Genomic DNA, 26,705 nt, shown 5'->3' with positions numbered 1-26,705 from the left:
CGGCAGATGTGGTGCCCCTCAAAGCCACTCACGGTGGGTTTATTGTGTGGCCAGCGGCACCTTCCTTCCGCACTGCCAGGGAGCGGCTCCGTGCCCGTGCGGGGTCAGGGGTCCGTCCGCAGCGGCCGCCCCGGGCCGGCCCCGGTGGCTGATGCGGGCGGCTCCGGCCCCTCCGGGCCGCCGTAGCGCCGGGAGCGGCGCGCGGGGGCTGCCGGGACGGGGCGTGTGAACTTGGGCGCGGCGCGGAAAGTCGGGCCGCGAGCGCGCGCGCGGGGCAGGGGTCGCGCGGCCGGGCCCAGTCGGGGCGGGCCGGTCCCGTCCCTCAGGTGGAGCCGGGGCCAGACCGCTCCCTGAGGCGGCTCTTGGCCGGGCCGGCGGGGCGAGCAGCGGGGGCTCGGCCCGGTGCCCGCCCGCCCAGGTGCGCAGCGCCGTGGGGAGAGCGCGGGAGCGGGGCCGGGGCCGGGCGGTGCCGATGCCAATGCCGTGGGGCGGGGTGCGCCGAGCGGCTCCTCCCGCGGCCTCCAGGGCTGAGTTGTGGGGCGGGAGACGAGCCCCGTGTGAGGCGGGAGGAGCGGCTCCGCGGGCTGATGCCGAATGAAGGCGTATGTGGACCCTGAATTTCTTGTGTAGTTTTGTGAGTGCTGACACTCCCGGCAGTAAGAATGAATGGCCTAAAGCGGTGTGGAAACGTCCCGCAGACTTTGACTAAGGGGTGGTTCTGTTTTCAGCCGGAGGGAAGGCTCGCGTTTACATTTGTCGTTTGTTAATAGTTTAAAATTACCAAGAGTAAAAATCTGAGTGTCAGCGTTTCAAACCAGGAACCGGTTAACCTGGCTTTAACTCTTAAAAGGTATCATTCAAAATAGGTAGCGGTATATTGTTTTGGCCTTTTTGTTTTGTAATGTTTTGTAAGGTGCGATGATGGGTGACTCATTGTCGCTCGTATTCTGCTGTCAAAGGTTTAGTTTAAAGGACTTTGGGATATCTCCGTTGGAGTGGTGAGATGAACGCTGAAGTGAGTCCTTTAGGTTCCCCACTGCCAGCCTTCCCCTGCAACAGTTTGATTCTGGTTTGTATTTCCCCATCTACTGGTGGGAAATGGGTCTTTCAGATACTCATGGCTTCCTGGTCGGCAGCTGTGAACTGTGGAGATAAAAGCCTCATTTTAGTCTCTTGATGCCATAGAGGGGGTGGGTTTGTGAAAGAGAAACTACGCATTTCCTGCGAGAATTCAAATAAGCAAATGCTTGCAGTGTCTGCTGCTTTCACTCGTGTATGCACCTGCATGGTACTAACTGTTTAAATCTCCAAATAAATATTGTGGTTGTCAAGAAAACTTCAACCGGACCATTTCAAATTGCGTTTTTGAATTGTTATTTTGCCTGGTTTATTTTTTTATTTTATGTCTTTTCACTTATTCTTTCATTTATTTCTGCCAAAACAGGTGCAGCCATGCAAGAAAGTATACGTTTTGCATCATCAGGAGATGACGTTAAAATATGGGATTCCTCATCTTTCTCTGTGGTGGAGCAGTTCAACCCACATACACCTTCACATCCAGTTAGTTCACTGTGCTGGGCCAGCAATAGTATCCTTTACAGTATCAGCCGTATTTCTGTGGGTGTTCTGCAAAATTCCAGTGGTTTTTTTCTTTCCTTTTCTTACTGAAGTATTTGTAGAACACAGGCCTGACACGTTTTGAACTCTAGTTTAAAAATGTTGGTATGTATTTTGACCAAAGTTTTGCGGTTCCCCGTGCTGAAGGGATTTGCAGAAGCAGTTAATGCTGGTAAATAATTCTGAAGAAGTTTCTCATCTTGGGAGCCAGTGCTTTTCTAATGGCTGTAATATGCCTGAATTGCCTGCCAAGTATAAAGCTTACTCATTTGTTTCTTCAGTAGTTGATTATGATACTCACTTTCAAGACAGTGCTTAATTAACTAACAAGCTTGAGCAAAGCAATTACTGGTGTAGTAAAATTCTATACATAGTATAGTGAGGAAAATTGTCATCAAAGATTTTTTTTTTGCCTAATGTATGGCAAAAAAACTTACACCAGTTGGAACGCTATGGAATGTTTTAGCTATGGAGCTTGCAGAGAATTTGAAGCACAGATAATATGTTTTCATGTATATGCCTACACACTTGCATGTGTTTAGTAAACTTTATGTGCAGTCTGTCTTACGGTCTTTCTTCTACCAGGTCTCCTCTTCATCTCCCAGGACGGAAACAATGAAGTACCTTGCTTTATAGACTTGTCAGCTTGTTAGGGATAAAGCGTTAGTTCTGGTTCTGTGTAGTTCTATAAAATTATGCAAAAGTGCCTTAAAATAATGAAAGCAATAGCAAGCACTACTCTGCCTGCTGGTTTTCTTGTGTTAAATCCAGCCACTTAACCTGTGTTATTCTTAAATGAGCAAGTACAAAATCAAAATGGTCGTTGGGCTGAAGACTGAACGATTACTCAATTTGTTGTGTGGCAGTGCAGATGCAGTCTCCTTGCTCTGTAGTTCTATACGTGTTCTTATTACTCTGGGGTACTTGGTTTCATAAAAGATTCTTTTTGGGCTTTTGTTTTTCTTTTCTCATTACAGAGTGGGAGAAATTGGCAACTGCTCTTTGTACTCTAGAAACTGTATGGTGAAGTAGTCTTAACATTTGTCATGACCAGGACCATTCTTTAAATCCATAGTCTGCTAACAGCAACAGACATTCCTTTGAACTAGTGATAAATGGGGCTCTTACTTGGGGGTGTAGGGAAACAGAATTGTAGACTGGATAAGCTGCCTTAGTGGTAAAGAGCTCTTAAATAATGCCTGGCAGATATTTCTCATCTTTTCTATCAAAGAAATTGCTGTCTCTCTTGTATTGGCAAGTAAGGGCTGTAGTTAATTTAAGAGCTCCTTAATGAAAGCTTGGAAAATAGCCTTATGTTTCTGTTTCTTGGTCCCTTCAAGGTGCATTGCTTTAGACTGGTTAGCCAATCTGTTTTATGTTCAATAAGGGAAACTTCCTGTTTCTTTTATTAATCACCAGTATCCTACAATTATGCTCCTTAACTTGTGACAAAGATAGATACCTGGCCACTGCTTCTGCTGCTGGTGATAAAATAGTTGTTTCAAGCTCTAAAAGCAAACCTGTTCCACTCTTTGAAATAGCTGAAGGAGTAAGTATGAGTAATGCTTTTCCCTAATTTTTTCCCCAGTTCAGTTTGTATCCTGTGTGTCTCACCTCTGTTCTGCATATTGGGATCAATTTAATTTAAGTATTGTTAGAATTATGACACATATGTAAAAACATTTCCTTGTGTATTGTTACAGAGTGGGGACAACAGTGCTTATAAAATAGTTCTGTCAGTAAGAAAATACAGATGCAGTTATGCAAATGTGATAACTTGAGTCAGTGGTTCAGATGTGAGCTAATGTGAAGGAGATGGGATAGCTCAAATGTGAACTTCATTTTCCAACTGTCAGTATTGAGCATGCCTATGAATTGTACACTAGAAAACATAAAGAAGAGTTTATGTAGAGGTTGTTCTTGGAGCATACATGTGCCAGCTTCTGGAATTGCAAGAAACAAGAATTTGTGTTGTGTTCAAGGTTTTTTGTTTTCCCCTGTTAAATGAAGTGTTGCACATCAAAAAGCTGAACTTAGTTTTAGAAGTATCTCTTCACATGGTCTCTTACATAGCTTGTTAGTTCTAAACCATTCTAATTATTCTCCTTGGATAGCTGTTGTAATGCTAATTTGGACTGGAAATGTTTTGAAAAGTTGTTCAAACCTTGCTTAGAGGGTGCTGAAGCAAACACTTTCAAAGGTGGAGTGTTTGTCCTGAAGATTTCACTAAATTTGATCTATAATTAATGCAATCCCTTGCAATTTTATCATGTCAATAATTAGATGGACTTGTTTTTTCTTCAGTCAAATCTTGAGAACTTAAAAGTGAATTTTCAACATGATGGAACTGAATAATAATTTGTCCTCAATGTAGGCCTATCATTAAGATTGACATTTTTTTTTCAAAAACTGGTACTTCAGTGATTATTTTAAAAAGAATCACTTAACTGAATTATGAGGTTTGCTGCTATATTATTCCCTGTAATGTTTAGGGAATGTGAAGTATGTAACTTAGACAACTTCTTGATTTTCTTCTAAAGAGATTTTTTTTTTTTCCTTAACTTAGGGGTTTTTTTTAAAAAACCTCAGTACCTGAATAAAGTACCATGATTGCACTTTACAGAGCTATAATTTAAAAGGAAAATGCGTATTGGAGGAGAAGGTGCCAAAAAATTTGAAATGGGAATATGCAGTATTTGAAAGTTTCTTAATTTATATTAATTTATGCGCTTACATTTTAAAGTAGATTAAATGTATGTCCAGCTGGACTTGATTTTAAATGCCTTTTGATAGAAAATGGCTGTAGAGTATGAATAGGTCTCTCTGTCAGTGGGACTGTTTGTGCTGATGAAATTGAAAACACGCATCAATATGCTTTGAAGTAGATTTGCATAAATCCCTTAATTATCTTTAGCATACTTTTTTCTTCTTTCTCCATTAGGCAAAACAGACATGTGTGAGCTTGAATTCTAGTTCTTCATACCTCGTCAGTGGAGGCCTTGATAACACAGTTAATATCTGGGATTTGAAATCCAGAAAGATTTACCGCAGCCTAAAGGTAAGTTTGGCTGAGGTAGCTTTCCACTCCCGGGTTTTGCTGCCAACTGTAAAAAATATACTTTCTCTAAGTCCGGTGTTTGTAGGATCAAGGTCATATATAGTAGCTAGCACACATCTGGGTCTTGTTCAAGTCTGTGTTCTTTATGTGCTGTAAATAGCAATGTTAACGAACATATGTGACCTGATGTTTTCAGAGTACAGTTCTATAATAATATATGTTTAAATTTTCAGAATAGACTTCTTATTTTGCAAATTTTTATTGGGGTTGTCTGATGGGGATTTTTTACAGGCATTGCATTGCAGGTATTTGCTGTTTCTGATATGTTGAATGAGAAAACACTTCTGTATTTGTGGAATACTTTAGCAGAACTAATGTTGTGCAAAACTGGGAGATGGTTGGCTTCTAAATGATCCAGTATGAATTGTCTAAAATTTTGTTACAGTGCACGATGACTTAGTATGATAGGATGACTTAGTATCTTTCCCAGATACCTTCAGTAGATGGTTTGCCCTTATTTAGCACCACTGTTTTAAGAGGCTATGAAACTTTAACTTTGATTTATCCTTTTTTGCTTGGACTTTCAGAGTTACAGTTGGAAACAAAACCTCTAGGTAGCCAATGCAATACTTTAAATATCCATTGCTAACTTTTGGGTTAGAAGTACTCAATTGTGTTCCCCTATATAGGAAGATACGGGAAAAATAATATGTTCATTATACACAATATCATCACTGCAAATGACTGTACTGAAAAGCTGTTTGGTAAATACATGTGTTAAAGCTAAAAGTGGCATGTGTTAATGCTAAAAGAAGGGGAAGTTGTCAGTACATCAGATTAACAGAAAGTATATTCAAATAATATCACTGGGATATAATATTTTGTGAGACTTTACTTTTAAAATAATCTTCATAACAATTGTGGTAAATATTTCTGTGGTTATCTTATTAAAATATTGTATATAATTATGTGATCATCTTTACTAATTAAAACCACCTAATGGAAACAATCAGAGGGTGGTTATGATTGATCTTTGGTATGTTTTGCTGCTGTTTTCTGTGGTATTCCATAAAAACTCTTAAATTTTTTAAAATGTTACAGATGGTAGAAAAAAATCAAGCTGAAGTTTTTTTTGCGAAAGCATAAATTAGGAAGAACGTCTTTAACACTCTCCCTCTAACCTCCCTTTCCCACAGGAGCATAAAGATGAAGTCACATGTGTTGCATATAATTGGAATGATGGCTATGTTGTTTCTGGGTCTTTGAGTGGTCAAATCATCCTACACAGTGTTACCACCAACTTATCAAGTAGTCCCTTTGGTTATGGCAGCAGACAGGTAGGCTCTCTGTGTTAAGTTCCTTCAGGTACTAAGCTTAATTTGCAGTCTTTACAAATTGAAAGTACATATCAAGAGCTTTTAAGTTTTGGTATTCTGTTTCATTTTAATTTTTGAGAGTGCCCTTAAGGAAAGGAGAAAGCAGATCACTCGCTGCATTAGAGCCTTAAATACTACGTAGCATTGAAATACAAACTTCTCAAGTGCCTTTTTTTCTATACAGGTTACAGCAAATTTTACTTGGTAGACACTGGCTCCTCAAGAACAAACTTGAAGATATCTTAGAACTGGTTAAAGCACAGTTGGCTTTACAAACCAAAGCAGGATTTTGATTCACCACTCTATATATATTGCAGAGGGCAAACACCATGCAGCCTGTCTGGGTTCTAACTTATTCAAAGCTTTCTGTACAGTAGAGGTGAATACAAGCCTGTATTTGGAAATAAATTTTTAATCTGGAGATTAAAATTTCACAGCTGCTCAAAGAGAAAAGTAATGAGGTTTTATCTTACCTACTCTAGGTATTTAGTTAGTATTTGGGAGAACTAGTTGAGGGAGAATTGTGCACAAGGCAAACACAAAGCATATGTACTACTTAAGACCCTTGTTAGGGTTTGCCACTGCAATTCCTTTCTGCAGACTCAGAAGATATTAAAAGAATTAGTGGGTATCACAAGGGGAATTCCCTTGATACAAAAGCATTTGCAGTAGTAAATGAGCTGTGTTGTCCCACTGGAAATTCCAGTGTGTGCTCTTACTGAGAATTGTCTTTTCTTATGGACAGCCATGTGTTTGAGGTCTAGGCAGGCTTTTGTTTTTTACTGAATCATTTTTACAGAGGCAGGAGCTGCCTGGGGGATGCAGCACTGTTGCTTTGGTCCTAAACCTGACCTTTAATGTTGCAAGAAATGCTGAAGTTGTAACTTACTCCTTTTCTGTTTCTGCAACAGCTTTCTCAGCCTTAGATTGCAGATAGTGTCAAATTAAATTTTTCTCCTGTCTCGCACAAACAGTATAACCTGGTGAAAAATCTCTTACAATCTCATAGCATCTCAGGAATTATGGTACACTTACTGATGAAAAATCTCTGTTAAATTGAAGCTATCTCTGCTCCTAGGTGCTGCAGTCTTTGATCCATTGCCAGTCTCATACTTATATTGAAGCAAAATTGTACTTCATACTTGGTTTGATCTTAAAAATCCATCTATATAGTCAGGTCATTTTTCTGATTTGATTGTTACGATTTTATAAAGAATGTGGATGTGAGGCAGGAGCTGCAGGGAGGTCTGATGCCTTGAGAGGCTGCCTGGAACAGAGGCTAGACAGTGTTAAAGGAATAAAGTAGGTATTTATTAAAAGGCCTTCAAAGGATACACCTTGGGCAGTACAAGAGCCTGGCTGGGGCTCCACCCAAGATGGATGACCGGTCACGAGATTTCACACTTCTGTAAGTTTTGGTCAATTTACATACTGGGGTTAATTGTCCAATTACAGCTTCAGGTTATGAAGTCACATCCTCCCAGATTGCTCTCCTCAATTCACTGTTTATACTTTTTGGGCCTGAAGCTGGAACAGTGTCCTTGGTTCTCAGGCTGGAAAGGATTGTTTTGTCTAACTACACTATGAGAAGAACTTGCTACCACTGTATGTGAATTTAATATACTAATGCAGTACAGAAACTGGAAAATATAAAAGCTAAAACTTAGGGCATCAGGTCCATGGCTGGATTATGCAGCTGAGGTGAATATCCAGAGTGGGGACTATGCTGCTAGTTAATTGGAAAATGAAGAAATTCTTGTGAGGATGGTTTGCATGAAGCTGTTTGATATATTCAATTCTTTCCACCAGAAAGTGATTAGGAGTAAGAGATATGCTGTGAATAACTGTTTTGTCAGATGAAATCAAGAAGTCTGCTGCAAAGCTGAGTGACCTTTAGGATGGATAACGCTATTTGATGTGTTAAAGTAATTGCAAACAAAGAGTTCCTGTTCACATTCTAAAGGGTCTGTAACGTTTTCGTAGGGAGGTCAGTTATTTGATTATAGCTTTAATTTAAAATGGAATTGAGCTATGATTTTGTAATGAGTTGGCTAGTTGGATGTCCCAGTTTACCAGCTTGTCTTTGATCCTAAAAATGTTCATTACTTGTATGTGCAGAAATAGCTTTATTATTGTTTTGGGTTTGAGTTGGAGAATTGATTCTGCAGTGAAGCAAATATCTGAAGACTTGTGTAATTCTGTTAAATTTAAAAAGCCTTTACTTGATTTATAGCTTAGGGGCCAGGTTTCCTTGAGAGTAAACTTGAATAGATAAACAGTGTATTACACTGTTTGATCCTGGTGCTAGTTTTCTGACCTAGGACGGGTCACCACTCCATAGTAACTTTTTTTTAGAATTGAGGAATGTGAAGTCTAACTAACCTTATAAATTTTAGCTTGTCTGTGTTTGATTCAGCATGATGGAATGTAGTTTCCATGCCAGTTAATTTCTCCTGTTGTGTAGATTCTACAAGTAGTAAAATAGCCCAAGGTTGCAGTGCTTTCTCTGACTTTAAACAAAATTCTTTTCATAGGAGCATTGGTCTATATTCTGTTAATTGATTTTAATTTAGAACACCTTTGTGTTTTATTAGAATTGAGTTCTTGCAGAGTTGTTTGCAGATCCCATAATTTGTCTTTGCTATTGGCATTCATTTAGACTACCAGATTCTTATCTGCTTGCTGTTGTGAGGATAAATTAAGGTTTGTTTCAAAATACAATGTTTGTTCAAGTCTTCACTGCCTGGTGCAATTCTCCTAGCAACAGGATTTAGTTTAGCTGTTTGAACAGCTGGCTGATTCGTAAAGGAGTGTGATGGATTCTGGCCACTCCATATAGTGAAATGTTTGTCAGCTTTTAAAGCTAAAAGTGGGGAGCAATGGTAATATGGGGTATGTGAGCATATGAAAGAAAATGGAGAACTTGCCCAGACCTATGAGATTAAAAGGATAAAGGAAATGGCTGACTTGGTAGGATAGCAAGGGAGGTTTGAGAAGAGCTTGAAGAGAGTAATGTTGGTGGGCAGAAGGACAGGAGTGAGAAAATGAAACGAGCAGATGCCAGGGCAGTAAGGAGGAAGGTATTTGGAGGTGAAGAATTCAGAGAACTTTGAGGGTCAGGAATATTTCCCATGTAGATCCTGTTTGTAATTAAAGCTGTTACTCCTGAATCTCTCAGTATTTTTTTCCATATAAACAAACAGAAAAATGATGATAAAATTGTGACTAGTAGCAGACCATATTAATGATGAAGAGTTGTTCCTGTTTGAGTATGCAGTTGAAGGTACCACCTCCTTAAAGTAGGTTTAAGCAATTTGGCTTCCAGCAAGACAAACAATACAAGTACTGGAAATAATTCTGGAAGAATACGAAGCAACACATATCTCCATTAAAATGAAATTAAAGACAGAAATATGATTAAGGGCAGTAAAATATGTTGTGGTCTGTACCAGAATAAAACAATAGATTTTTGAGAACCTTTTCAGGTAAATTAAATATAAGAGCACTCATTGGGCTGGACTTGAGTAGAGTACTTGATTCAGTGCTTTGTGAGAAAATAATAGATAGGATGGGTAAGAAACTCATTATATTGATAAATAAAATATTTTCTTTCATTATCTATCTTGTTTAATATTTTCATTATATAGAAATATATATTTTATGGTAGTAGAAGTAAGGTCAGCAAAACTGGGTAAGGGTCTGGAGCATGGGTCTTGTGAGGAGCAGCTGAGGGAGTTGGGGTTGTTCAGCCTGGAGAAAAGGAGTTGTGATGGGACCTTATTGCTTTCTACAACCACCTGAAAAATAGGTACTAGCAAGGTGGGGGTTAGTCTCTTTTCACAGGTAACAAGCAATAGAAGAGAAAATGGCCTCAAGTTCCACCAATTTAGATTGGATATTAGGACAAAATTCTTCTCTGAAAGGGTAGTGAGGCATTAAAACAGGCTGCCCAGGGAAGTGTTGGAATCATTATCCCTGAAAGCATTCAATTCAAAATTCATAGGTGTGGCATTTAGGGACATGGTTTAGTGGAGAACATGGCAGTGCTAGGGTAAGGCTTGGACCTGATGGTCTTTGAGATCTTTTCCAGCCTTAACGATTCTGTGACTATAGGTAGAGCTATGATTAAACCCAGTGGGAGGGCATTTGCCCATAAGAGGGGATTGTGTCAGTATCAAAAAATGATTGAAACTATTGACACAGGAATAACTGTGACAGAGTAGAAATCAAGATACCACATTTGGGGGACAGCTGAGACTTTTATTAGAGTAGAATTTCAAAATTCCCAAGGGAAAGAAGGAATTGGATTTCTTAATATAAAATGACAATGACCAAAACAGACTCAAAGAAAATGCAATCTAGGACATTTTGTGGTGAGTATTTACAGTATAAAATGGATGAAATGTTATTGCTGTTGCAAAGACAGTAACAAAATATTTTGAGGATCATGAAAGATTTTAGTTGTCTGTATTCAAGAGAGGGTTGCAAAAAGACTGATGGTACTGAAAAAACAGTCCTGGGGGACTGTCTCACTTTTTTTTTATGGCAAAATAAAGCCTGAAGGAAAGTGAGCTTGCTGCTCTTTAAAACAGGGGATAGCAGCACTGGAGAGTTAGGAAACTGGTTAAGTGTAAGGGCATTATGGTCACAGGAGCGAATAGGTGCAGATGGGTTGTAAGTAAAATTGATCAGGAAATTGATTACTGTAGTATTAGAGCAGTGAGGACATTCTGAAACGTCCTCAAACAAAATACCTGTCCTGAAAGGCAAGTTAAGTTCCTGGATTACTTGGTTCTGTGATAGAGAGGCTGTGTGTGATAAACCACACATTATCCACTTCTGTGGTCTTAGTCCACAGGCTGAAGTCTGGTCTGCAGGACCTTGCTTAACTTTGGAGTCTGTGTGTCTTGTCAAACTGGCTGATAACCAACTACTTCAAATCAGTGAGGGGAATTAAGTTTAACGTTTTTGGCAGAAGACTAGTTGTTGAAATAATGTACCTTTTCACTCCTTTAATTTTAGATGTGATGTGGGATTTTTTTCTTTTTCTATGAAGGCATGATATTTGCTGAAAATTTGAGAAACTTTTCTGGAAGTTTCATTTTTCTTCTTCATAATTTTGCTTATCAGCTCAAATGGTACCCCATAACAGTAAAAAAAAAGTCTCCCCCCCCAATAGCAAAATTGGCATTGTAATGCAAAATTATTTTTCTGGTTTTATTATTTATATTTCAGACTTGGAAGCCTTTGTAGATTACTTCAACTTTGTATTCCTAATCTGTTTCTGTCTTTAGAAAATAATTTAATATCATGTTTAATATTGGTATTAAAATTCATTTTTATATCTGTTTTACAGCCTGTTCGACACTTGAAATATTCATCCTTTAAGAAATCCTTGCTGGGCACTGTTTCTGACAGTGGAAATGTCACTCTCTGGGATGTAAATAGCCAGAACCCATATCATAATTTTGAAAATACTCATAAAGCACCAGCCTCAGAAATCTGCTTTTCTCCAGTTAATAAGCTGCTGCTTGTAACTGTAGGTTTGGATAAAAGAATTATTCTCTATGACACGTTAAGTAAAAAGTGAGTATATGAAAGACCTTTTGATTTTAGAAGATTCCTTATTTGAGTTTTATAAACTGCAAAAACATGTCTAATTATGACATGAATTATTTCATTCAGCCCCCATGCAGAATGGTTGAAGTGGCTGGCATATTGCTATTGGAAAACCTTTTTTTTCATTTTGCTTGCTAAGGTAATAAACAAACAATTGAAAAACCCCAAGGCATGTGGGAGCTAAATGAAGTCCAGTTCATGGGTGATGTTCTCCAGTGCTCATGTATGGGATTTCTTGTTGATAGAGAGCAGTTAACTTCTGTGAAGGGCAGTGCAACCTGTGGGGACCTTCAGCCACGTGAGCTTAGCTTGCCTGCTTTTCTAGTTAAGATAAAAGATGTACCTGTGGTGCACAGAGCTGCTGAGATAGGGGAAAATGTTGGATGAAAAAGCAGGAAGTTTGGGTGATGGGACTTTGGAGCAAGAGGATAGGATGGCAAGTAGTTTTGTGGGACATTGGTTTTAGCATGAGTAGTGATTTTACTGTAGCTGAATAAAAGCAGGAATCAGTGTTGTGGAAGGATGTAGTAGACCTGAAGTAACACCTGAAGTTTTTCCCAGAGCTGTGGGAAGGGTAGAGTTGATAGGCTTGGGAAGCTAGAGGATGAGAGGATGTATGTAGTATGATTGCTGTTGCAAATGATGATACCAGTAGATAATGTTGGTGTTTGCTATTAAGAAGGCAGTGTGATCATGTCCTCATTAAATCTTTTGGGGCATATGCAGTTTTTTTCTTAGGCATGAATGCTCAGTGTAAGCCTAATGCACTGTTTCTTAAAATAGCTCACTGAATTTACTTGCCACTGGAGAAGTTGAACTATTGACCTGTAGCTGAATTATGAAAGCTTATATATATATATACATATATATATATATATATATATATACACATATATATAATTTATTTATATTTTTTTTAAGACACTCTTTGTTGAAAAGTTTAACTTGTGAATTCTAAAAGATTCATCCTGTCCTTCCTTGTATTTGAAGGTTACTGACAACAATTGTAGCTGATTTTCCTCTGACCACAGTAGACTTCATGCCTGATGGTACTACTTTGGCTATAGGATGTTCCCGGGGAAAGATTTGCCAGTATGACTTAAGACAACTGACATCACCAGTGAAAGCAGTTGCTGCTCACAAAGGCTGTGTGAAATGCATACGTCTTCAGTTCAGTAGCACTTTTTCCAAGGTATTTTTATTGTTCAGTATGCAGATTAATGAAAGCAAAGCATAAGTTTAAGTTCTAAAAAAAGTTTAGCATTCACTGTCTAAGCATTACAGATGCCAACCAAATAGGATCATCACAACAGAGGAATTATGAACTGCTTAGTCTTAACTGTTGTTTAGTCAATGTGGAATTCCCCCCACTCCTGGCCTCAGTGTAGAACTAAGTGGAATTTGTGGTCTTCTAGGTTTTCTGGTGTGGATATGCTGCCTTTGCGGATCAGTTTGTGGCACCTCTGGTTATTTGTAGGCAGTAGTAGAAAAGTCTGTAATGGCCCTTCTGCTTAAGGAGAAGACACAGGGCTGCTCATCTGAAGATATTTTGTATGTCCTATATATGGACTTCTGCTAGCACATATAAACAATGGAGAAGTTAATAGAGAAGACTTAAGAGGTTCCTCCAAGAGTTGATTAGCTCTACTATATCCAGAAACCCTGTGTTTCCAGTTAGCGGACACTGAGAGAACCTTTGAAATGGATTCTTTACCACTCTGAGATTTTCCTTCTCCTCTAGCACACTTGCTAGAGCAGTAATAGTGGTTAACTATTTGGAGTCCCTAATAACATAGTCTCTTGTTGTAATGTGATCTCTCTTTTCTGCTAGGTCTAAACCTGGAATCTAAATTGACTCTTGCAGGGTCATTTCACTGTTAAATTGTTGCTAGCCTTGTGGAGGTCCTCACAGTAGCTATATGATAATACAGATGCTTCCATGCTCTTTGAAGTTACGTGAAGATACCTTTTTTTTATATTTATAAAGGCATATCTCCTAGGCAGCCTTTGCGACTTGAACTGTTTTTTCTTACTGTTTTTAAAAAGGAAAGTATATTGTCTTGTATTTTTACTTCTGGCTGAAGGAATAGCTTCTCTTAATTTGCTATATTTTTTATTCAGTCTAACCTCACAGGTTCATCAAATAAACCTGTGTCCAAAAGACTAGAAGTCAAAGCTGGTAGTAATCTTGGAGGAATTCAAAATACAGGCATCAAAAACATTGCCTCTCAAGCATCAGCAGCAGTTTCCTCTCATCTTACATTGACGAATGAGAATAAGGGAGGAGAGATTTTTCAGGAGAAAACAGGTAATGTTGTGTTCCTACTTATACAATAGTTGGCATAATGTGGAAGAGGGAAGCAGTGTTTCATGTTTTGATCATTACAGTATGAAAATTTCATGGAGGGAAGGGCACTTGTTAGGAAGTACTGTTTGCACATATATATGCACATTCAGTAAACTTCTTTTCCCTCCCCACTGTGTAATATGTGCTATGAGACTGTAGAAGGTAAATTGGGTCCTACTATAAGCTTAAGACACATGATGTGTAAAAATTGTGGTGGTACTATGGAACTATCTCTTGCATTCTGACTTCTTGCAGCTTATCTTTATGTACTTTCTGATGCAATGTCTGCATAGAATGTAGAGCTGAAGATTTGTAATTCTGTTAACAAATAGGAGTAACAGACATCATCCAAAAAACACCACAAAAAAACAACCAACCAAGGAAAACACAGGAAAAAAAAACAAACAACCTAGTCCAAAAACTCAAGTGACAACTGAACTATATTTTTGTGAGAGGCATGATTCCAGTATCACATGGTAGGAAACATGTTAAATATAGTTGCAAGTATGATTAGTTGTATAACTGTACTTGCTATCTGTGCCTCTGAAATTAACAAGATCTTTGTAAGAATTCTGAGTATTCCAAAACTGCCACTGTGTGAAATGTACTCTTAAAATTTTATTTAATTCAAGAGTTCTGAAAATATCAAATCAGTAACACTGCTAGTTTGATTCTTGAAAAAATTCCTTAATCCATTTTAATGTAACAGCACTTTCCCCCTCCCTTTTAAAATAAGGAGAATTACATTTAGTAACAGTAATTAGGCAGTAAGCCGCTGCACTCTATGAAAATGCGTATTAATGACCTCCCTTGGGTATGCAGTGAAGTATGAGGTGAAGTAGAATGTTTCCTGTGTATGCAAGAAGTGCTGCTAATCAACATTACTGAAGGGTGTGGAAATTTTTTTTTTTGGTTAACACATATGATTTATTATCTTTATTTGAAGATGTCGTGGCTGTTACCCCTTAAAGAGAACCGTGCATAATAAATAAATGTTTTAAGAAAGTAAAAGCTTACCAAGCAAAACAGTTTTCCTTAATCTGAGTGTTCACTTTAAAAGTAAAGACCTCTGAATACTCCAGAAGATACAGTCTTTAAGGTTAAAAATGGGAATGTATGAGATACCACAAACTTTAGTTGTTCTTTGGAATTTCTTCTAGAGCCTGTTCATGGGATTTAACTTTGGAGAAATAAGGGGCATTCAATAAAGTAATCTGATTGCATATTTAACAAAATTGAGGCTTTTTGTCACAGGTGTTTTTAAGGTACAAAAGTATAAATGGAGTCAAAATATGATGAGAAGCTTGGATGTACTTGGAGCTGGCTTCCCATAAACTCCCATTTACCAACTGTTCTCTGCTTTAGGTACCTTACTACATTTAGATTACTGGGAATGGGTGAAAGTGCACAAGATATTTTGGCCCAATTTTACGTTTCACTTTTTCCACGTAGAGCCTCTAAATTCTGGCACACAGGTTGATACTGCACTTCTGATTTGACTCAGTATACCAAGTATTTACTTAACTAGCAAGTGCAATCCTATGCTGGTGTCACAACTGACACATCTGAAGAAGTGAAAAATGTAATCTATTAATACATTTTAATGTGAAATCGTAAACATGACTCAAGTTCCACGTAATGTAAATACTTGGACGTGATTAATTGCAGTCACCCACACAGTCATATTTGGATCACTTCAGCAAGTAATCCCACTTAGAGAAGTACTTACAGGTTTTTATGAACATTTTGTGAAATCATGAGAGTTATTTTGGTGATTGTCTGAGCAGTTCAATTCACTTTCTAAAAACTGTAGTTTGAAGTAGGGATTTTTTTGAACTTAAGATATGCTTCCATTCTTCAGACAATTGTCCTTGGTATCATGTATATGAAAGCTAACTTTTTTCCCCCTGGATTGGGTCAGGGATGGGGCTTGAGGGTAGAGTGAGGAAAGGTCTACGAACAAGTTTGGTTGGGTTTTTTTTTTTTGTCTTCAATAGTATCTCCAATTTGATTTTTTAATATTAGGATATATAAAATGATTGTCTAATATTGGAAATATGCAGAGACTATACTAACACTAGGTAAGCTTTAAAAAAGGTGTGTTATATAATTTCTCTTGGAATGCTTAATGGCTCTAGTACAGCAAACTTCTTCTTGCATAACAAGTTTAAATTTTTATCATCTGAGTGTGGTTACCTTATTAGCAGAAGGTACAGTCACTAGTTTTCACTTCAGCTGATCCGCCATAAAATTGCTGCACCCATCATGTAGACTTCTTTAAACATGGGTGGGTTCTCCAATTTTACAGTCCTCCTCTTTTGCTTTTAGTTGTGGTCACCTTTGTTGTCAGCCCAAATGAGGAAGTTAAAATTGATCCTCGATCTGGCATCTGTACGATTCTGAAGTGCTTACTGGACTTGCCAAGTATCATGAGTAGTGTGAGATTGTTTGGCCATAATGTATGTTGTTTTTGGAAAAGGTCAATTACTAACTGAATCATAATGTCCTTTGAAGGTTTTCCACATAGTTCCAGCTTGGATGTCATTCCATCTAAAGAAACAGATAATGGGAAACGTGCTGAATTAAATAATTTTGATGATTTGGGTCGAAGCAGTTTAGGAGATATGTTTTCTCCAGTCAGAGATGGTAAGTTACTAATCCTGGAATTTTTAAAGCATCGTTTGTCTGCATGTAGTGTGACAAAATGTCATTAGTGTCTTATTGACTGCTGTACCTACTTGATATTTTAATTTGTCTTTGATTATGAACTCGATGTAGTGATACAAATAAACACTTAATTTGTCTGTGTTCTGCTATTTTGTAGATATTATTGCAAATAAAGCAACTGAAGATATCCAAGGAAATGGTAAGCATATGCCACTGATAGGACTTTGGAGGACTGTGCTAGTTCTCAAATGCTGATTTTGTTGTACCATTGAAAACAAGCAAATGACCAAAGCAGACACTGAAACAACTTTCCTAGAAATTGTCTGACACATTGAGAGACACAGCATGGTAATAGGAAGTCAAGACTAAGGTCCTAAAGTGATTGGTTTTTTTCCTTTACACAATTTACAATGATAGGCAGAGGCTTTTCATGTTCTATTACTTTTATAAAGATGGGGGCACCAGAAGTTGGATGGAAGGATGTAGTTTTTGTGGAGTACATTTTTTGGTGATTTCTTTTGTCAATCAGTTTTGTATGAGTGTGCAGGCATTTTAACTGTGGGATAGATTTGGTGTGTGCGTTCATTCACCTGTGTGTTTCATCTTTTTAATTTTAGGCCTGGATTTCACTCACCTATTGGGTTTGGATTTTCTCCCACAACCAACCATTGCCTTTCCAATAAAAAGAAACCCAGTGGGCAGTAGTGCGCAAGGGACACAGTCTAGCTCATTACATGCACTTGGAGGATCTCCAATTAAAGAAGAAGAGGAGCATCCAGAGACTGACTCTAAGAAAATAAGTCTTGGAAAACAAGAGTCTAAAGATGTCTTGAAGCCGGTATTCTTGTTATGAGTGGTCTTTTTAGAATCTTGGCAGAATATTTTTCCTTGAAGAAAAAAATCCTGAATAATGCTCCATCTGTTTTTATTTTGCAGCTCTTTTCACATGCTATTAACACAAATCTAAAACCTTGTGTGATTTAGATGAGTTTGCCTTCAGAAATGGAAGATAAAAGTATGTTTGTCTTAAATAATATCAGGTTACATAAGTTCCCATGAAACAAAACAGGTAGCCTGAGGAGTATTTCGATTTTTCTAGAAAATCAAGGATCACTAGCTGGTTGCACAGTATGACTGATTGTTGTTTTTTTTGGTCAGTTCCACCCCTCTTCTTTCCCTGTTCTCTGTCTCCCTCTTTTCCTTGAGACGTCTTTGATAAGCCTTTGCACAGAGCTTAGCTACTTTTGTATAGCACTTGAGAAGTCTGAGTTTTCTAGGAGTGATACAACTTAGTCACAACATTTTTGATGTGAAAATTGAGAGGCCCCCGCCTTTTGCACTTGCTTCTATGTGCCCACTTGAGGAAATCTGGAATGCTTTAGCAATCAGTTTTTCAGATATCTTGCTAGGAAATGAAAAGCATGTATTTCTAAACAGATTCCTAAAAGCAAAAACGTTTGAAAGTGTATTTTGGAAAACTTAGTCTTCAAGTGCAATTAAACAATTGTATAGATTTCATCTTTAAAATTGAAAAAAAAATTTTTGTTTTCAGGTTTCAAAATCAAGCTCATCAAGCATAGAACCTATAAGTTCTCCACCACCATCTACTCCTGATGCAAATGAGAAACTAATGAAGAGTATTCAGGCCCATCCTGCATTTGATCTACCAGTAAATGGTACTACCTCAACAAGTAAGTTGATAATTTTGGCTCAGTTCTAGGCGTGGTTGAATGTAAACTGACGTGAAATCTTACAAAATGAACTTAGCATTAGAAAAGAACATCTGATCTCAATTCTTTAAATTGAGCCAGCCCTCCTAGAAGTCTTTAGTTGCCTCTGAAAAGACTTGTTCTAAATCTGATATGTTTTTTTTTTTACCAAGCAATATTTGAGATAAAATTAAATAAATAATTATTTTAAAAATAGTATCAATGTAATGCAATATATGAGAGGTTTTTATTTGTCTTGAGGATTCTCAGTATTTTATTTTATCGTAAAGGTTCAAAGATAACATCACCTGTCACTGCTGGAGTTGCAAGTTCGTTGTCAGAAAAAATAGTAGAAACCATTGGGAGTAGCAGACCAAATGCACCTCTGACAGCAATTCAAATAAACTTCATTCAGAATATGATACAAGAAACAATGGATGACTTCAGGTACTGGTATTCCTGCAGAGTGTTGTTTTGAATGGTATGTTTTCTTAATGAGGTGTTTCAGCATCTGCTCAAACAAATTTCTCCTTGGATTAGAAAATTACACCATTTATAGCCCTATTTTTGAAAAACTAGTTATGAAACTTATTTTTTAATAGCTCTGATGACTAATTAGACTGATGCCTCCAAGGGCTGTTGGTGTATGACTTTGCTGATGTTTCCAGAATGAGTGACTATTTCTCTGATGGTAAATTTAGTCTGCATAGCGAGGTCTCTACTCTTTCCCTGAAGCCTTGCACTGATTTCTTTTGTTCCTTGCTCATCTCCGTATCCCAGCCGGAGAAATTTCAAGCTGACAGTGAGGAGAGTTTGACATAGCCAGTTGACTTGTGTTGGCTTTGATTGTTGTTATCTTGGCATGTGTAAGGTAAAACAGTGTGTGTGTATTTCTGCTGGTGGAACTTTGCATTGAAATAATCTCTGTGCTGTAAGTGATGGTTGGTTTCAGCTTACTTTGTGGATATCTAACCAACATTCCAATTGTCTTGAAAGAAGTCAGATTAGCACAGTTCTATTTAGAGTGGAGTTTGAAAAAGGTAAAGATGTTAAGAGAATTTTTCTTGGGGATCACTTCCCAGCCCATGTTTAAGATGAAGTAGGTTGAATGGAGATGATGTGTTGCAGCGGCCTCAGGGAGACAAAGAGTTACATTGTCCCACCCCAAACCCCTTGTGAAGGGCGGCCCAGGAGTTCTGATTGGGTTTGAGTCCCTGGGGGGTTCTCCCTTGGTGTGTTTCTAATGGTCCCTGACCCTGAACTCCACCCTCAAAGGTGTAAACCCTCGGTTCTGTCCCTCAAAAACCCCTGCTGTGCCTCTGTTCAGGGCTCTCTGTTCTGGACCTGAGTTTGTTCTCATGCTGAATAAATGGTTTCATGAACGGGAGCCCGTCTCGTTGGTGTTTCATGCTGGTCCCCAGAATCCTGCTGCTTCCCTGGACGAGATCCTGAGGTTGCAGACTGCAACAAATGGTGAGAGAATGCGGGCATCCAGCGAAGCACCAGGAGAACAGCAGGACCCGGCTCCATGGACACCTCGTAAGTCCCCGGCTGATGGCTTGAGAGCCAGCGAGACCCCCGCCTTGGAAAGGAGGACTCGAGAGTACCTGGCAGGGAAGCTGGGTTGGGAGTGCCTCGGGCATGGGGGAAGAAAAGGGATTACGGAGGTGGGGGAGCCGAGACCAGACGCTGGGACAAGCACCTAACATCACCCAACGAGACGTATTATGGACGATTCTATTAACACTATGGACGATTATGGACGATATCAACATTATGGACGATTATATCAACATTATGGACGATTATGGACGGTATGGATCTTCCGGTGGACTGTTTTTGTCTTCTGTGGAGTTCCTTTTTTTGGTGTATACCTTCCTGTACCTTCCCCTTTCCTCTGTTCCTAAGGGCAGGACAAAGGGTGAAAAAAGCTAAGATGGCTCGGGGTTGCTGCCGTCTGCCCGCCGTTCCGTGTCCTCTTTCACCCCCTGTCTTTCCATATTCCCCGTTCCCTGTCCGGGAAAGTCCGTCCCGGACCCCCCCCCCATCCCAAGATGGTGCCGGCCACGCGGTCTGGGATCCCTGGTTTCCCGCCTTGCTCCTTCTTTTCCGGTCCCGAACCTTCCCTTCCCGAACCTCCCAGTAACTCCTGCTTGGCCCCATCCCTTTGTTCGGTGCTCCACCCCTGGGGGCTGTGCCTTCTCCATCGTGGGCAACACCTCCTCCGGGGAAATCGAAACTGTAACCGAGCTCCGAAAGCCAGTGTCACACTGAGATCATCTAAAGTGGTGACGCCCACATGGGAGCCGGAGCCGAAGCTGGAGATCGAAGAATTCTGCCCCTCGTGAGAGGAGATCTAAGAGCTGCACCCTTCCTAACAGAGAATCCTAAAGTGGAAGAGACTGAACAAAAAAAAAAAATTTATGTTTGCATTAAGTACCATCACCGTTTAATTTGCCCGGCGTAGTCCGAGATTTAAGTGTTTGTTTTCAATTTTGTTTTTTCTGTTTGCTTAGTGTGTTTTGTTATTGAGCTATTGGTGTCCCACAAAGCAAAGTGGGTGCTCTGTGGAAGAGGTGAGATTTTAAGGTGTATGTTTGGAAACATTTTAAGCTCCTAATTAAAATTTGAAAAAAAAAAAAAAAAAAAATAAAAAAGGAGCAGATGTTGCAGCGGCCTCAGGGAGACAAAGAGTTACATTGTCCCACCCCAAACCCCTTGTGAAGGGCGGCCCAGGAGTTCTGATTGGGTTTGAGTCCCTGGGGGGTTCTCCCTTGGTGTGTTTCTAATGGTCCCTGACCCTGAACTCCACCCTCAAAGGTGTAAACCCTCGGTTCTGTCCCTCAAAAACCCCTGCTGTGCCTCTGTTCAGGGCTCTCTGTTCTGGACCTGAGTTTGTTCTCATGCTGAATAAATGGTTTCATGAACGGGAGCCCGTCTCGTTGGTGTTTCATGCTGGTCCCCAGAATCCTGCTGCTTCCCTGGACGAGATCCTGAGGTTGCAGACTGCAACAATGATGGAAAAGAATTTCTGGGCAGGGGAAGTGCTGCTGTCCTGTTGATAAAAAGCAAAGCACTAAGCAAACTTAGCTTAGTAGGTCTGTGTACTATGGCTGTTCTGTATCTGCCAACAGAAAAAATACATCAGATGTTATTTAATGTCTTTGCATAAATATAGTATGGTAAAACTCCCCTGGGACTTTTTGGCAATAAATACACATCTGATGAAAACCTGTAATTGATGTAACTTAAAATGCAGTCTATGTATTACAGATGTGTTTTCTTTAAAATCTGTGTTCAGGCACCCCAGAGTTAGAAGTTATGCTTGCCTTTTACTGGAAGTCTTTTACTTCCAGTACTTGAGATCTGAAGCCTTAAATATTGTGTTTCTCCTCTGACCTATACTTTCTGGAGTGGCTGGAAGGCTCTGCTGGGCCTTGTACCAGTTGAAAGTTGGAGATGCAGTTAAACATCATAAAATACTGTTAGTACTGGGGTCAGAAAGAAGGAACTATTGTAAGCTTCCCATTGATGTAACTACTTTTCAGCTGCTGGAATTTGGAAAGGATTTTTATCTTCCTTGCCTGAAATTCATTCCTCTTCAAGTAATAGGGGAAAAACCACAGACCTTCAGGAAAGGACCAGGAATAAGATATAATTCATTAGGTTCCTAAAAGATGTTTGCTTCTTGATCTCCCTGTCTTCGGGACATAACCCACATCTTTGGATTTACAGGATGCTAGCTGGCATCTATACTTGATACACTCAAGGAAGATTGCCTCTAGTAGGAGTTCTGTAGAACAATGATCTGTGGAAAGCAAAAGTGAAGATTCCATTTGGGTTTGCTGTATGTTTGAGGAGAGGAAAATGAAATAAGATCTGTGAGTGTCCACTTAAGAAACACCTTACTTTGTCAGGCCAGTGGTACCCATATCACAGTACTCAGTCTCAGACAGCTGCACTGAGCTGCACTGGTCAGGGAGAACTTGTGAGCTTGCCTGCTTTTCTGTGAATATTCTCCTTGTTCTTCCTCATCTCCTGGAACTGTTGTATTATTGTTATGAGGCAATTTTCAGGTGTGGATTTTGTAGTGCAGAATGGATGTCCATGAATTAACAAATTTATGTCCACTTCCAGAAAACACTGCCACTGCTTTTTATGTAGATTAACCTGGATTATTCCATGGATTGGAGAATAATATATCACCACAGCTGATGCTTTGGGCCCTTTTACAAAAGAATTTTGAAAGTCATGTACTGAAAAGGTGTATCTTCAAGTACAGATAAATATCTCTCTGTGGTGCTTGTGATCAAGGGACAGAAAATTAGCTTTGAATGGTAAAAATGAGAGGAATTTATAACTTGTGAATGAAAAAGAACCTTGGTATCACCATGTATATGTTTGTGTTTTTAAACTGAAAATCCTACATCTTCTTATGTGCTAAAAAAATGGTACTTATGAAAATCGATGTCATAACAAAAGTATTCCAAAACAAGCTGTAGAGGATTATGTTTCATGGTCTAAGGGTTTCTAGACTTCAATGAGAGTGAAGGTGAGGAGCTGTGGAGTTTTGGGTGCTGAGGGTATGAGAGAGACTGCTTCCTAAATGAGTCTAAGCATCGTCTTTTTGCAATTCTTCCCCCAGAGAAGCATGCCATCGAGATATTGTGAATTTGCAAGTGGAGATGATCAAGCAATTCCATATGCAGTTGGTATGTACAAGGACCATGACGGGAAATGTATTGAGTTTTTAATTTTGATGGTACCAAGACATGCCATCTTCTTTCAAAACTGAAAATCTTTTTTGTATATTAAAACCAAGAAATGGAGGATTTCATCTGAAGGAGGGGGAATGGATGAATGGGAATCTGTTAAATTGTTTTTTCTTTGATTAATAAAGGGAACCTAGGGGTTGAGTAGGTATGAATTCCATACTTCAGGAGTTACAAACAAATTCAGCTGTCCTTTGGAAAGGGCCAAAGGCTGGGGTAAGGAGAAGATGGATGGAATTCAAATAGAAAGCTTCACTTGTAGAGACTGTATGTATGCATGCTGGGCTGTTCTGTATTCTTTAGCTTCACCTTTTTATGAATCTTTGTTCTTTTGATCTGCATTAAAAAGACCTTGTCTGGGTTCTGAGCATTTTAATGGAATCTGCATTAGTAGATTCTCATCCTGAAGAACTGCAAAATATCCTTTGATAAAATATTCACTAATGTATTAATGATCAAAATACTGTATGTCAGCATAAAAGGGAAAATCTTACTTTTCTTATCAAAAGTTTCTAAAAACAGAATTATCTACATTATTTCATTTTTAAAAGAAACATGAAAGCCAATAGGATAAAACTGGAATTATTAACTTTATTACTACTAATTGGGACTTTTTTCTTTTCCGTAGAATGAAATGCACGCTTTACTTGAAAGATACTCTGTAAATGAAAGCTTAGTAGCTGAAATTGAGAGACTGCGAGAAGAAAACAAAAGACTGAGGACTCACTTCTGAAAGATTTACATTGCTAATTTTATTAGCATGAACTCAGTACAGGTGGTGTGTTGTCTTTGAGATCATCTATCAACTGAAGTATTGTTTGAAGACCTGTTACTATTTTGAACATGAATCTATTCTTCTAAATAACTGGTGTAAGATACTATGTCTAATTATAAAATCTGTAGCAGATAGGCACTGTATAAAGAACATTTATTTTCATCTTCATGCTGACCACCTTGCAACGCAGCCTTCTAACAGAAAAACTCAAAGGACAAGTACGGTATTGGAGTTTTAGCAACACATAAAGTGCCTTTTCATAAACAAAATCAAACCAGGGCAGATGTTTTTGCTGTAAGAACTTTTTTATATATAACTACTTTTCTATCTGATTCTTTATTCTTCTGCTGTCAGATACAATCACTGCAGCTTGCCTTTCAGATACTTTCCTTGAGGAAAGAGGGAAGTGAAAGCTCCTCTTTTGCACAGCGTGGAGTCTTGTTTACAAAGAGCTGGAAAGTACAGTAGTCAGTTAAGTTTATTCAGCTGGAAACTCTTCTGTCCTGAGTAAAACTAGAGCTTGAAAATATTCCCAAATTCAGTGCCACAATCTTTCTTACTGAATTCATAAGTTTGTTGTTGCAAATGCTACATCAACTGCACAACAAGATTTTTTGTTACTACTTTGGCTATGAATCTAGAATTATTTTTATTTACATGTATTTGAATGTTGTCATAGCTTGTCTGATTTGAATGCAACTTTAGTCTTCAAAATGTAAGTATATTAATAATATAGCCATTAATAATACAGCAATGTGTAATTGAAGTCTTTCAGTCTGACTCAAGCACCTTTTGTGCCCAATCCCCCCTTCCATTGGTAGTGAACAACACTTAATATTGAGCAGTTGTGTTTCAGTTTTGAGTCATGTTGGTTTAGCATTATTGTGGCCTTTTTCAGATAGCTGCATACCAAATCTGTTATCTTGTATTATTAGCAACCATTAAAGAGCGATCATTACTTCAGTAGCATAATAGTATCATACTGGTATGTAAACATTTCTGAAATGAAGCTCACCAGGAAGTCTTGACTATTGAAGTGCATGGGATATTTGGCTTGGCCTTTATTTTGCCAGGAAGATGAAATTAAGACTTCAATTATAAATTACTTTAAAAATCAAATGAAAATTTTAAATTGAGTTAAAAATTTCCCTGAAAGACTTCTACAAGTGCTTCTTGCTATTTAAGTTTTTCTGGAGGCTTCTTAATTTTCCTTCTAATATATGCTTGTTTCTTTTCACAGAAGTCTGAAGAACATGGCAGGTTAATAATTTGCATCTAGTGTTTAAATCCGTGACGACACTGCTACTAAATGAGTAGAAAAATAAATGAAAGCCATAATATATAGTGTAACTTATTTTTATATGTTGCAAAACTAAAGAAAAACTCCAAACATGTCTATAACTTCCTTACCTTTAACTTCTTTTGAAAAAGAGACTTCCTTTTTTTGATGTCATTTAATGAAAAACACATTCTTGTAGCAAAATGAGGGTGTTCAAGTAGCCTTTAATATTAGGGAAATAACTTTAAATGTCTAGTTCTACTGTTTTTATAAGCTTTAAAAAATATTTCTATATCACATATAACTTCATATTGAAAGGAAACAAAGTTGAGATTTTTTTACTAACTTCAGACACAGTGTAGAGAACTCTTTGGTAAATTCAAGGGATATGTAAGCTTGACACGTAGACCACACAGTTTGTGAAGACAGTAGTAGTTGAAGGTAGCAAAAATACCTTAGCATCCTTCTATGTATTATTTCCAGTGTTAATGAAGTAACCTTTCATATTTCCATCCCTTGATTTCTTCAAGTGCTCTTGCTGGTGTACCTGGATGACAGCAGGGAGTTAGACCATTATCTTGGATATTTTACTTATAGGTAATTTGTTTTCCTGACTCCAAACCATGTAATGTTTTTAATTCCCAAATGGACGTGACTATAGCAAGAGTAATTAAAGATTTTTAGGGATTTTTAGGGCTTTTGTCCATATCTCAGGATTACTGTAGTGCAAGTGGCTACACATGGTGTGTGGAGACCCACTCTGCCTTTCACTATAAAGGTATGTTTTGCCTTGTACACTATCTGATTTGTATGTTAAAATAAAGCTTCTTTTCACCTTTTTCAGTAAAAAGCTGTGGTGACCTGCTTATTAAAGAGAATGATCAGTGTTGTAATTGTTATGCCTCATCAGGCACCGTCTACCTGAAATTCTGGAGTAATCTCTCTTCTACCTCTGTGGCTTTGTGTAGGCCATCCAATAGTTTCCACTGAAATGCTCACAGTACCTCACGTTCTTGGAGTAAAGGATAAATGGGCAGTTCCCCCTTCCAACTTGAAAACTGTTGCCATCATGCCAAAGAGATCATGTTCATAGCTAAGAATCATATTCAAGCAGGTGTTTCGGGCAGGGGGAATAATGTCTCCTAAGCTCCTGGTGAGTTGGACGTCCTGTGTCTTCATGTTAAACTTGGGAATAAAAAAAATTAACATCCCTTTCTCTCATGTAAATAAAGACTTTCTGTGATGAGAAGTTTATTTGCAGTTTCAAGGTATGTAGGGTTTGAAAGCTGATTTTGACTAATAGATTTATTCTCATAAAAGTGCAAAATGCCAGCATGTTCTTACTTCCTGGCAGCAGTCCACAAGTGCCTGATACACACACCGTACTCTTCATAAGCACGACAAGGCTGAATTTGGAAGTTGCACGTTGCCCCTCCTGCACAAGGAACATGGCATACTAGAAGAAAGAATGTGCTTTACAGACTGC

The 26,705-nt window shown here is 38.6% G+C and overlaps 1 protein-coding gene across 2 annotated transcripts; it reads left to right on the top strand.

Moving 5' to 3' along the window:
* The first annotated feature begins 331 nt into the window (after positions 1-331).
* Positions 332-25,338, top strand: LOC131592036 (protein NEDD1-like). 2 transcript variants are annotated; one of them, XM_058863279.1, is made up of 15 exons: positions 332-418; positions 1,445-1,588; positions 3,072-3,166; positions 4,559-4,675; positions 5,872-6,012; positions 11,408-11,637; positions 12,661-12,862; positions 13,792-13,978; positions 16,532-16,663; positions 16,842-16,883; positions 17,302-17,522; positions 18,237-18,375; positions 18,684-18,840; positions 23,039-23,105; positions 23,794-25,338. In XM_058863279.1, exons 2-15 carry the CDS (start codon positions 1,453-1,455, stop codon positions 23,896-23,898), a joined length of 1,971 nt encoding a protein of 656 aa, XP_058719262.1. In that variant the 5' UTR covers positions 332-418; positions 1,445-1,452; the 3' UTR covers positions 23,899-25,338. The 2 variants fall into 2 exon arrangements, with proteins under 2 accessions (XP_058719262.1, XP_058719260.1); XM_058863277.1 differs by lacking the exon at positions 332-418 and adding an exon at positions 581-602.
* Positions 25,339-26,705: the final 1,367 nt, after the last annotated feature.

This window comes from Poecile atricapillus, chromosome W (assembly GCF_030490865.1).
Source record: "Poecile atricapillus isolate bPoeAtr1 chromosome W, bPoeAtr1.hap1, whole genome shotgun sequence".
Classification (NCBI taxonomy): domain Eukaryota; kingdom Metazoa; phylum Chordata; class Aves; order Passeriformes; family Paridae; genus Poecile; species Poecile atricapillus.
Note: the sequence above shows the minus strand (reverse complement) of the source record. Positions and strands in the feature narration are given on the sequence as shown.